The sequence below is a fragment of the Eschrichtius robustus genome, chromosome 1 (genome assembly GCF_028021215.1).
Source record: "Eschrichtius robustus isolate mEscRob2 chromosome 1, mEscRob2.pri, whole genome shotgun sequence".
Taxonomy (NCBI): Eukaryota; Metazoa; Chordata; class Mammalia; order Artiodactyla; family Eschrichtiidae; genus Eschrichtius; species Eschrichtius robustus.
This window is the reverse complement of record NC_090824.1, coordinates 40,548,087-40,561,775: the sequence shown is the minus strand read 5'-3', so window position 1 is coordinate 40,561,775 and position 13,689 is coordinate 40,548,087. Positions and strand designations below refer to the sequence as shown.

The following is a 13,689-nucleotide window of genomic DNA, read 5'->3' as shown; positions in this document are numbered from 1 at the left end:
AAAGTTTTTTATTTAAATGCTGGGAGTGATAAAGCTGAATCAGTCCTAGAATCTGCCCTCAAGGACCACTCTATTAGGTCAAATAGGTAGGTACATTGAAAATAATTATACAGGGTAGAAAGTGGATAAATACCACCAGAATGATATTAGGTAATCTGTTGTGAGCATTCAAGGGTGGAGAGATGTAGGGGATTTCTAACTGCAAAGTGAGTTATAGCATTCAGGGGTGGAGGATGGAGAGGATTTGCACCTGCAAAGTGAGTTATGAGGAAGAGCTGCTGATTAAGCTGGATATAGAAGGGTGGCCAGATACAGATATTCACAGTTGTTCTGGGTTGAGGCTGGTACTAAGATGGGCCCTGTGGGAGCAGTTTGCTCACAGATATGGAAATAGGAAAGTGTGGCCTGTACAGATGCAGAGAAATAGCTGAACTGGGCTAACAGTGGTTTTCAGGCATAGAGAGAAGCAATAAAACTAGTATTGTAGACAAAAGTTCACACTTTGGAACACAACTTTGTGAATCAACTATACTCCAATAAAAATTTTAGAAAAAGGTTCAGGCTTTGGAATCAGCCTAGGTTAAAATCCTGGTTCCAACATTTACTATACCTTGGACGTAGTTATTTAATATCTTTAAACCTTATCTGTAAAGTGTAAATGACAGTAGTACCTCACATATCTCATAAGATTATCAGGAGGATTAAGTGATATAATTAGGTCAAGTGCTAGATGTAGTGCCTATCATACGTGTTTTATAGATCTTTGAGATGTTTCATAGATACACATGTGTGTGCCCATGTACACACGCTATAGAGTATAATGTTCAAGCAGAGGTTTTTTGTTTTTTTTTTTTAATTGGGGTATAGTTGTTTTACATCAAGCAGAGTTTTGAGAAGGAGATCACTTCAAGAAAACAAATGAAGGAAAACTACTTTGGTTGGATTGCTCAATCTCTCTTTCCCTTGGTTCTTGAAGAGGCTCTGAGGAATCTGCAAAACTCTCAAAGCAGAGAGGGAAAAGTAATGTAAGAGTTAAGACTGGATTTTTTTCAAGGCATTGTGAATGGAGAAGTGATGATACAGAGGTTACAGAAAATATGATGAAGTGCAAAGTAAAGAATGCTGTGTATGTGTATATCATGTAAAGTAGAAAGAGATTTTTATATGAGCTGTGAATAATTTTTCCACATTTATAAGAGAAGGAAGTTATTTCTAGTTAGGGGAACTGGGGAGAACTTCATGGAAAAGATAGTATTTGGGTAGACATTTGAAGATTGGGTATATTTTCAAAAATAAGAAAGGGGGATCAGGTATTCTGGGCAATGGTATGATCAAAGGAACTGGAGCAGGAAATGTGGGGAACATTTGGGAAATGCATACGTGTCTAATTTCAAGATAGGTCTTTATTGAGGGGAGATGAAAGTAGTTATAGCCAAATTAGGAAGGGCTCTGAATTCTAAAAGTGTTTGATTTTTTTTTTTTCCTAGTAAAATGGGGAAGGCACACGGGATGAGAGAGGACTATAGGATGGTGGAGGTGGAAGGTGATTTGAAGTGTGCTTCAGAAATATTAGTCTGGCAGCATTGTATACTATGGATGGGGTTAGGGAATAGGGAAAGATGCAAAGATTCTGGAGACAGGAAGTTAAGTCAGAGATTAAATTATCCAGGGAGAAATAAGATCCTGGCTTGGAGTACTGGCAGGGTACATTGAAAATAAGGGCAGTTTTAAAGAGATTTTGGTGGTAGAATCTGTAGTATTTTGCAGCTGGTGCTTATGGAGTGCAAAGGACAGTGGGTCACATGAATGAGATGTTAAATCCTGGTGTCTTAGCATGATAGTCATATCATTAACAGGTAAAGAATTTACAAGGAGGAGTAAATTTGGAGATGTTTATGTGCTAGGTTTTCTAAATTGTACTTTGAGATGGTATCAGCTTTTCCTGGCATTTCTTTGCTTGAAACTGTGGGAAGTTATGAGATTACCCAAGGAACGTAGAGGGAGGAAAGAGGGCAAAAGTCAGAATCATGCAGTGTACCTAGAGAGCAAGATGAGGCAGAGATGGAAACAAGAATGGGTAGTTGGAGTAGCAGGAAGAAGATCAGGAGAATATATTAACAAATTAGTCACAGGAAGGACGTGCTGAGGAAAAAAAGTGATCAGAATTGTTAAGTGGGCATAGATGTTGAGGGTGGTAGAGGTTGTGAAAGATTTTTGGATTTAGTGGCTCAGTGGATGGCTGTTAAATACAGGGAGTAAATTGTGAGTGGTTGGCAAGGATAGTGGAATCAGAATGGATCACAGTTGCCTTTCTGAGGGCTGTTGCTAGCTCGGAGCTTCTTTCTCTGACTATTTTGTGTTGGGGCCAAAGTGTGATTTATAGGGAATGCCCTATGTTGCATCCTAGACAGATTCCCTGGTTTACCACCGTTATTATTTTCTTTTCTACTTTGCGATAAAAAATCTGGAGCGATAGCTAGAGGGCTGTTGTTTCTTATTTTCTCTCATTTCTCCCAGGGTTTTAAAATTGCATGTAATAGAATTGAGAATTGCTTCTTTTTTTTCTACATACTTAAATAAGCCTGGATTTTCAACAATGATTATGATAAATTGATGTTCTGAAATAAGTTGGTCCTTTGAAGAGATGAAAATTAAATTATGGATCAGATTGGTCTTTTGAGTATGTTTAATGGCCTTACTCAACAAAACAGATAACCCTCTGTTGGGCTTCCAATATTACTTTTCAACTCTTACAGACCTAATGCAAAAATCTAGGAACTATTTGAGATGGTTATTAGTTAAATGAAGGAGTGAGATAGGGAAGGAATCTGTAGAAACATGAAGTAAAGCAGTTATTTAGGGTAGATCAAACCTGTTTATAGGTCAAGCTGGAGGAAACAGTGGTAAGTAATTGGAGAAGGGATAGGAGGGCTAATAATGGATGCACAAAGATTATGAGGAATCCAAGGGAAGTCTGGATTGAATTATGGAACAGGAGAGACAACGGTGATGATCCTTCTTTAGACGGGCTGATACAAACACTGAAAGGGGTAGGGCAGTGGGGCAGTACTTCAAAATATGAATATATATATATTAAAAGAGTTTTTTTTGGTTCAGAGTATTATAATAACCTTTTTATTTACATATGTAAACTTAGAAGCGAGTAAGGCATTTATAATTAAAATTATTTTGAGTTGGAATTATAAAAAGATCGTTCTAAGTCACTGAAAGTTTATCACCTATCTGAACATATCTCAGTGGCTTCTCTTACTAAATTATTTCAGTCTTAAGTTTTGGTGCCAGATTTTCCTTTACCTTCCCTGTTAAGTTTCGACTCATGTATTTCATACTTTTCCAGATCTAGACTATATGGTAAATGATTCAAGCTTGTGTCTAGCCATGTTGAGGATCAGAATAAAACCTGTTCTAGTTTGATAATATTTTTTTACTCCTTTGGATAATTTTTCTGTTTCTGGCGCATAGATTCTTTTCAGTATTGATTCTGACCAGTATAGTAGATTCCAGACTTACTCTTTTTATTTAAAAAATTAAGCAATCTTTTTTATACTTTTAGAGTTAAAATGGGCACTATAAAAATCAAATCCAATGTGATTATGGCAAGCACGTATCTTAGGTTTTTGAGGTGATTCAGATCTTTAGATAACCTGTGTGATAGTCTGACAGTCTTTTCTTATATTTGGTTCAGAAAACATAGTTGCTGAACTAGAGCTAGTTTCTTAAGCTGTAAAGAATGTCAACCTGATGAATTAAGAAATCACTGTGATGAATATTTGGTTTTTATTATCTTCTCAAGATTTATGTTAAAACTGTATTTCATGTCAGTGTTTCTTTTCTGATGCAGTTTTCAACTTGACCAACAATGTGGATTTGGACAACACCAAAAAGAAAATGGAGATATACCAAAAGGAAAACAAAGATGTCATTCAGAAAAATAAGTTAAAGCTGGTTGGTTGCTAAGTATTTTCTTCTTCTTTTGTATTAGAGATGAATACTCCCACATGATCCTTTAAAAAGCTATCTTTCTCTAAAACTAGTTATATTTACAAAGAATTTAGCTGAAATTAAGGCCAGAAATACTAATATATGTATATAGGCATACAGGCATATAGGTACGAGGCACACATTACTATAGCAAAGACAGTTTTGGTGGCATTGTTAAAATATATCCTATAAAGGAACAATAATTATAGACATGCAAAGATTTAATTAACTTTTAATTAACAATTTAGGTTTAATTAACAATTTAGCTATCATTTCTTCAGTACAACTTGGCTTTCTAGTTTTGGGGGAAAGCAGAGGTAATTGTTTTTGAGGCACCGTATCAGGAATTTGTAATCATTGGTAAAAATGATATAGATATATTTGGATTACATAGCTTGTATTTTCATCTTGTACTTAGAAGGACTTCCTTTTTATTGTCTTTAAGTGTTTCATTTAGACACTTCTTTCCTGCAATAAAACTCTCAAGGAATTGGCATTCTATTCCGTTCATATCCAGCCTGGCTTCCTTAGAAAGGTGTCTCACTTCTGAAAGCATCAGTGTGCCATAAAAATTACTCTTTGCCCAGTAGCCTTCTCTGGGTACATCAGAAGATAAATGCAGAATAGGTATGCCCAGGTAACTTGTTGCATTAGCTCTGTTTAAATTAATAAGGTTGTTCTTTTCAAGTGAGTGCTTTTTTCACTTATCGTTTTAAACTAGCAAATAATATTGAGCGTTGAAAGAATAATCTAATTTTAGGCTGGTTATATTATTTTAAAGTAGGAATTTCTAATTATCTGAAAACTTTATAATGATAGGTTATTGAATACAGTTGACCCTTGAACAACACAAGTTTGAACTGCGTGGGTCCACTTAACACCTGGATTATTTTCAATAGTAAATGCTACAGTACCACACGATGCGAGGTTGGTTGAATCCTTGGATGCAGAACTGCAGATACAGAGGGAACCACTGATAAGGAGGGCAGACTATAAATTATACACGGATTTTCAATTGTGCGAAGGGTCAGCGCCCCTAACCCCCTGTGTTGTACAAGGATCAACTTGTATTTTATGTAATACATGTTACAGTGACTGCATTTATTCTTCATATTAACATTTAGCACCTGGATCTATTATAACAAAGGGTTTTGGTCAGTAATTCATTATCATTTATTAATTGGTCATTCTGTGCTGAGCATTTTATCTATTAGTGATACTTACTATCACTATTTGGTATTGGCATAAATACAGACATAGGACCATTTTTTAAGATGGTGCAAATTAACATATATCAGTAACTGTGGTATCATTGGGTAGAGACAGTTCTCAAGTGGCCCAAGGAGTGTGGACTATATGACTGATGTCTTTTTGCAAACCTGAGGTAGCAACTTGCCTTTAATGTCTTTGTGAAAGTTGAAGTCTTACTGTTCCAAAAATATCAGAATTGTGTCAAAAAGGAAAAAAAAAAGCAATCTCTTGCATGATTAGGCACATGAAATGACCCATTTCTGACATAGAGAAACTATTACTGAGGTGTCTGCTAACGAGATCTTATTTGTCTCATGGAGCTGGCACCTAGCATCAATTGTGAGCATGGAGAAACTGAATAAAGATGATCTAATCTTGAAATAGAGTCTTAGTGAAGATTAGCTTAATTTTTATCTTCCGTTTTCTGGATTCTCATGAGCAGCAGAGATTGCTGCATAGAATGTCTATCAATTTAGCAAAAAAAACTTTAGTTCAATAAGCATTTGTTGAACGTCTGCTAAACACATAGTATACAAAGATGAATAAGAACCCTGGTTCTGTAGGGACCAAGTAATTTCAGTAAAATGACATAGGCACATGGAGAGTTCTGTGTGCTTGCTATTATGGGAATACAGAAGAGGGATACCTAATCTATTCTAGGAAGATTGGGAAAGGCATTCCAGGTGAGATAATGCCTGAATGGAGCTTTGAAGGACAAGTAGAAGTTACCAAGTTGTAGAAGACGGGAAGGGGGCGGGTTGGGAAGCTGCACAAAGACATTCCAGGCAGAAAGAAATCATGAGCGAAGGCAAGATGGCATGGATAATCACAGAGAGCTCTGAGAATTTTAAGTAGTTCTATATTGCCAAGTTCAATAGAGAGTTGAAACGGAAGTAGAAAGAGCCTAGGTAACATAAGGCCTTATGTATTGTGAAAAGTAATTTGGACTTATCATGACCAGTTGTTTGTATGTTTTAGCAGGTGAACCTTTTCTTCAAATGAAGCCTTACTCTGAATACGTTTGTTGAATCAACAGTGGGAGGACGAATAGGCTTGAATTCCCATCTGCTCAGTCTCTTCTGTAGTGTACCTTAGACATCTTATTAGGGAATTCCCAGGATTCCTTAGAGTAATGTTATAGAAACCTAGCTGTTAATGATTGTCATTGAAGGGTATTAAGCAAAGTGATAATAAAGTATTGTCCTTATTAGAATAGATTTATTGCTTTTGTGGAGGTTGAATTTGAGAGGATCAAACCTGGAGTTTAGGAGGCCAATGGGAGGTTATTGCAGTCTTGTAGGCGGGTTCAGAGGTGACTTAAACAAGGAATTAAGAGGTAGGGATGAATTAGAGAAATGTTTTGAGTTTGAAATAGCAAGTCCTAATGATGGATTAGAAGTGGGAGGTAAAGGTAAGGGAGGTTGATTGGGTAAGGTGGTGCCATTAGGGAGAAAACAGAGACCTTCTAGTCTTTCAGCCTGCTTCCCTTCTCCCAGTCCAGTACCTTCTTTGTGCCCCCAATGTTTGATTTTTAATGATAGCTATTTTCCCAGTTATTCAATCAGCTAGCTGGCCAACCAATATTTATTGAGGCTTTCTATTTTCAAAATACTTAAATACAGTGAGAAAATTGAGGCTACCAGTTTCTCATTGACAAAGCCAATAGACTCTTTGTTGGTCTGAATGTCATTTGGTCTGTAGGCAGGGCAGTATTTGATGCAGGCTTCTCCCTTGATGTGAAACTCTTCCTTGACTTCTGTGGGGCCACTCCATTCTCTTCATCCTGCTGCTCTCACCTTCCTCTTTCATCCTTTTAAGAGGCTTCTCTTGCCTTTCTGTTTCTTAAACACTTGGATTCCTCTTGGTGCTTCTCTTTAAGAGTTAATCCTTTACACTGATTACTCTCAAGTGTTTCTGTGGCCCATTGTTTTCCTCCTGAGCTCCAAGAATTATATGTGATACATCCATATATCTGTAATTGGTTAATCGACATTTTTTTCTGGATGCATTAAAGGCATTTGTGATTCAGCATTCCAGAACTGATTTTTTTTTTTCCTTCCAGTTTTATTGAGCTGTACATAATTGACATATGGCACTATGTAAGTTTAAGGTATACAGCATAATGATTTGACTTATACATCTCATGAAATGATTATCACAATAAGTTTAGTAAACATCCATCATCTCATATAGATACAAAATAAAAGAAAAAAATTTTTTCCTTATGGTGAGAACTCTTAGGATTTACTCTCTTAAGAACTTTCATATATGCAGCAGTGTCTATTATATTTATCATGTTGTACATTGCATCCCTAGCTAATCTTATAACTGGAAGTTGGTACCTTTTGACTACCTTTATCCAGTTCCTCCTCCCCCTAGCCCCTGCTTCTGGTAATCACAAATCTGATCTCTTTTTCAGTGATTTGTTCGTTCGTTTTTGTAGTATAATTGACCTACAACATTGTTTTAGTTCCTGGTGCACAACATAGTGATTCGATATTTCTATACATTTCAAAATGATCACCATGATAAGTCAAGTTACCATGTTGATTGTATGGTTACCATCATGATACAAAGATACTGCATTCCTGTTGACTGTATTCTCCCACACTGTATATTTCATACCTGTGACTTATTTATTTTGTAACTGGAATTTTGTACCTCTTGATCTTCCTCCCCTATTTCTCTAATTCCTCATCCCCCCTCCCCTCTGACAACCACCTGTTTGTTCTCTGTATCTGTGACTCTGTTTCTGTTTTGTTGTTTTTGTTCACTGGTTTTGTTTTTTAGATTCCAAATGTAAGTGAAATCATACAGTATTTGTCTTTCTCTGTCTGACTTATTTAACTTAGCATTCTACCATCTAGGTTAATCCAAATGGCAAGATTTCATTCTTTTTTTATGGCTGAGTAATATTTGATTGTGTGTATATATATATATATTTCACATCTTTTTTTAATCCATGCTTCTATTATTGATGGGTACTTAAGGTGCTTCCATTATCTTGGCTATTGTAAATAATGCATAAATGAACATTGGGGTGCATATATCTTTTCAAATTAGTGTTTTTATTTTCTTTGGATAAGTACCCAGATTTGCTGGATTGTATGGTAGTTCTGTTTCTAATTTTTTGAGGAACCTTATTGTTTTCCATAGTGTCTGCACCAATTTACATTCACACCAAGAGTGCGCTAGGGTCCCCTTTTCTCCACATCCTTGACCGCATTTGTTATTTGTTGTCTTTTTGATTGTAGCCATTCTGACAGGTGTGAGGTGATATCTCATTGTGGTTTTGATTTGCATTTCCCTGATGATTAGTGATGTTGAGCATCTTTTCCTGAGCCTTTTGGCCATCTGTATGTCTTCTCTGGAAAAAAGTCTATTCAGGTTCTTTGCCCACTTTTTAATCAGGTTGTTTGTTTGTTTTTTTTTTTAAAGATTTATTTATTTATTATTGTTTTCTTGGGCTGCGTTGTGTCTTTGTTGCTGCGTGGGCTTTCTCTAGTTGCGGCGAGGGGGAGCTACTTCCTTACGGTGCGCGGGCTTCTCATAGCGGTGGCTTCTCTTGTTGCGGAGCACGGGATCTAGGCACGTGGGCTTCAGTAGCTGCAGCACGTGGGCTCAGTAGTAGTGGCTCGCAGGCCCTAGAGCACAGCTCAGTAGTTGTGGTGTACGGGCTTAGTTGCTCTGTGGCATGTGGGATCCTCCTGGACCAGGGATTGAACCTGTGTCCCCTGCATTGGCAGGCGGATTCTTAACCACTGCGACACTGGGGAAGTCCCAGGTTGTTTGTCTTTTGATGTTGAGCTCTATGAATTCTTTGTATATTTTGGATATTAACCCCTTATCAGATTTATCGTTTGCTAAGACTGATGTTAAAGAGCATACTACCAGTGTTTTCTTCTAAGAGTTTTATGGTTTCGGGTCTTACATTTAAGTCTTCAATCCCTTTGGAGTTTATTTTTGTATATGGTGTGAGAAAGTAGTCCAGTTTAATTCTTTTGCATGTAGCTGTCCAGTTTTTGCAAAACCATTTATCGAAGAGGCTGTCTTTTCCTCATTATATATTCTTGCCTCCTTTGTCATAGATTAATTTCCCATATAGTGTGGGTTTATTTCTGAGCTCTCTATTCTGTTCCATTGATCTTTGTTTTTGTACCAGTACCATATTTTTTTGAAGACTGTGGCTTGGTATTATAGTTTGAAATCAGGGAGTGTGATACCTCCAGCTTTGTTCTTCTTTCTCATGATTGTTTTGGCTACTTGGGGTCTTTTGTGTTGCCATACACAAAAAGAATTATTTGTTCTAGTTCTGTGAAAAATGCCATTGGTATTTTGATAGGGATTGCATTCAATCTGTAGATTGCCTTGGGGTAGTATGGCCATTTTAACAATATTAATTCTTCCAACCCATGAGCACAGTATATCTTTCCATTTGTTTGTCTTGTCTTCAGTTTCTTTTGTCAGTGTCTTATAGTGTTCTCTGTACAGGTCTTTTACCTCCTTAGTTAGATGAATTCCTAGGTATTTTATTCGTTTTGATACAGATGTAAATGAGATTAATTTATCTTTCTGATAGTTTGTTGTTAGTGTATAGAAATGCAACAGATTTCTATATATTAATTTTGTATCCTGCAAGTTTACTGAATTCATTGATGAGTTCTAATAGGTTTTTTGGTGGCATCTTTAGGATTTTCTATATACAGTATCATGCCATCCGTAAACAGTGGCAGCTTTTCTTCTTCCCTTCCAATCTGAATTCCTTTTATTTCTTTTTTTGTCTGATTGCTGTGGCTAGGACTTCCGGTACTATGTTAAATAAAAGTGGCAAGAGTGGGCATCCTTGTTCCTGATCTTGTTCCTGATCTCAGAGGAAATGCTTTCAGCTTTTCACTGTTGAGTATGATATTAGTCGTGGGCTTGTCATATTTGGCCTTTGTTATGTTGAATTATGTTCTCTGTGCCCACTTGTTTAGAGTTTTTATCATAAACCGGTGTTGAGTTTTATCAAAAGACCTTTTTGCATCTATTGAGATGACCATATGCTTTTTATTTTTCAATTTGTAAATGTGGTGTATCACATTGATTGATTTGTGGATGTTTAACCATCCTTGCACCCCTGGGATAAATTCCACATGATTATGTTATATAATCCTTTTAATGTATTGTTGAATTTGGTTTGCTAATATTTTGTTGAGGATTTTTGCATCTATGTTCATCATAATTGAACTTTTTAATCTTCACTCTCCCCCCTATTTCTCCTATTACATTCTTTACCTAAGTGTTCTAGCCATATCTGGTCAGTCTTCATATATTGTTGATAGTCTTTCCTTATGACCTTTCAAACCTGGTTCCTCCTCTAATTATATTATTGTTACCTTACTTAGGGTCCTCATTATTTCTTACTGGAGTTATTGAAGTATTCTTCTAACTAGTCTTCCTGTCTTCAGTCTTGAACCCCATTGATATGTATTCTTCACTGCTTCTAGTCATCTTTCTAAACTCTAATGTCTTCCCAGTTGTCTTAGTATGGCATAAATGCATCCCTTAGTATGATATGGTCGACTTTCCATGATCTGCCATCTGCTTGCCTCTCCAGCTTTATCTAGAGCTTTCCCCAACTCCCATACTTCATGACTTGGCCATACCAAGCATTCCAGCTTTATTCATGTCTTTGCGCCTTTGTTTTCTCTGCCTAAATGGCTCTTCCACTCTCCAGTGGGGGTAAATATCTTAACTTGATTACATCTGCAAAGACCCTATTTCCAAATAAGGTCACATTTATAGGTACCAGGGGTTAAAACTTCAACATATATTTTGGGGGCACACATTCAACCCATAACACTCTATACGAAATCTTTTCTAACTCTACCTGTCCTCCATCATTGCAAGGAGAATTTACCACTCTATCAATTCTGTCCCAACTGTACTCTGTGTATACCTCTCTGTCACTTGTCATACTTATTACGTATATGTCACTGTTTTATCATGAGACTCATCCTTTTCTGCTTATGGACCTATAGTCCAGTAATTCACTTTTCTAGCCCTCATATCTCACCCCCTAACTTTTTACATTTATTCCTAGTAATCCTTCTAAATCAAGTTTGAATTCTCTTCTCCACTGGGTACCTGAGTTAGAATAGTAACCTCAGTAATAGAGGTTTGTGAAATTACAGGGAGAGATGCTAATAGGACTTAGCAACTGATTTAATTTAAGAGGAATGGGGTTGGGGGAGAGGGAGTAAGCAGAGATGACTTTGAGGTTTCAACTTGAGTTGCCTGAAATGTAGGTGTGCGCTTAGCAGAAATCAGGAATACAGGAGGGTGATCAGCTTTGGGAAACCAAATGCTAAACTTAATTTTGGATGTACTGAGTTTGAATTATAAGTGAAACATTTTTTTATTTGGGAATCTTGTTTCTTTGGGGAGTTTAATTTGTGAAGTGAAAAAAATCTAATAGAGTGTTTTAATTATTATTTTACATAAAAATGTACTTTTCTCTGAGGTCTCTGTTAATTCATATATTATTTTAGTGATCCCCAAATGTATTATACTCTCTCCCTCTATTCTGTATTTGTCTTGAGGTGCCATAAATTCTCAATGTTTTATTGAATTAAAAAAAAAAAGAAGGTATTACATTTTCAATAGCAACAATCAAGGATTTAAAGTAAAGACATTCAGATTTTACTATATTTCTCATTCAGAAGACTTAAAGAACAAAGGCTAGGTATAATATTGCTTTTAAGTACGAGTTAGAGTTGGAATAAATTTCAGAACCTGGAAGTATTTAATATTTCTGAGGAACTTCATAAAAGGGAAATGAGTAGGCCTGTAGTTCATTCTCTCTACATATTAGCTCTGGATTTTGAATTTTTCAGTCTACAAAAAATAGAAAATATTTGTGTTAGAAAATAACTTCAGTTTTTCATAACTTACCTTAAATGAATGCTATTTGGAACTCAAGCATCAGAAAGACTTATTTTAACTTGGGAAAAAGAAGCTAACTACTATGTTAACTTTTCATTGTCTTATATATTCTGAAAATTGTTTCTATTAAATAAGCCAGTCTTTTATATGGAGTGTTTCAATCAATAGTTCTATATGGAGATTATCTATTTGTTGTTGGGTTTTTTGTTTTATTTTGTTTTTCTTGTTAAATCTCCTAAAATAAAGACATTATTAAGCAGTTTCTACAATACTGCAGCTGGGCTCAGTGTACTTTGTTTAGGTGTTCATTTAGTGCTAGATGTCATTCTCTTTAATGTAACATGTCCACATGAAATAAAATGAATTCTAGTTCTTTTAAAGTGGAATTGCTGCACTATTAAACAATTAGTGACTAGTGCATTTTATGATTCCAAGAAAGGAGGTACAGAGTATGGTATAGGGTTGATTTTGGTTACTAAATTTATTCCATGCCATATATCAATGTTTCTGTTTTAGACTCGGGAACAGGAGGAATTGGAAGAAGCTTTAGAGGTAGAACGACAGGAAAATGAACAAAGAAGACTATTTATACAAAAAGAAGAACAACTGCAGCAGATTCTAAAAAGGAAGAATAAGCAGGCTTTTTTAGATGAACTGGTACGTATTAGTGTTAATTGTGATAAAAAATCATTTGTCTTCAGGGTTTATCTTTCCTATTTATTATGCTGGGTAATGGTATTTAAATAGCATTTCTGTAGTTTGTGCTGGTTTATTCACCTTCTGTTCCTTTATTTTAAAAAAATGTTTGTCAATATCCATTTTATTTTCAGATAAGAGAGTAATATTATAACTAACATAAGCCAGTTTACTATTAATAGGTTGTTGATGTGTTTCTGAGCTTACTGACTAAAACATATTGTTTTCAGAGCATTTTTCTCCTGATTAATACTGGTTTTCTAATAACTAGCTCATTTTCAAGTGTTTTGGCTTCATGCTGAAGTTTTAGTGACTCTGGTTACTCTGTGAGAACTATATTTCCTATTTTTGCATGAAAAAATACATTTGAAAGAAATGGTAATGTCTTGCAAGTTATTGGTGTTTTCTAGTTATTAGCTCCCCAAGTGGTCAACATTGTTAGATAATAGCAGTAATTATAACCAAGGTTTATGAAGTGTTTCATATATTGGAGAATATTATTTGATGCTTATAAACCATTGTGATATTGATGAAATCACAATTAGAAAATCATCCTTTCCAGTAAAGTCTTTTTACATTCTTCCTTTCCCCTTTCTGGCCCCGTAATTAATTTCCATGTGGTGTTAACACACTTAACTCCTCAGTCTACTAGTTGCTATGCTGTTTGTTATTCTGTGATCAGGTAAAAGTGTATGTGTATATTTTTCTACTGTGCTTTTGCCCTAAAAGCATTTAAGCCATATAACCAGGAATAAAAAGAGAAAGCAAGATAATTTAAATTAGAAGTAGGTGAGAAAGTAAACGAAAAGTAAG

At 35.7% G+C, this 13,689-nt stretch overlaps 1 protein-coding gene across 5 annotated transcripts in view; it reads left to right on the top strand.

Annotated features, from left to right (window-relative positions):
* The window catches only part of MNAT1 (MNAT1 component of CDK activating kinase), a 223,417-nt gene that overhangs the window by 55,222 nt on the left and 154,506 nt on the right, over positions 1-13,689 (top strand). For all 5 annotated transcript variants that reach the window (XM_068544528.1, XM_068544518.1, XM_068544547.1 and 2 more), the window contains exons 4-5: positions 3,863-3,966; positions 12,697-12,837. In XM_068544528.1, coding sequence (XP_068400629.1) covers positions 3,863-3,966; positions 12,697-12,837 — 245 coding nt within the window. The remainder of the gene's footprint in view (positions 1-3,862; positions 3,967-12,696; positions 12,838-13,689) is intronic.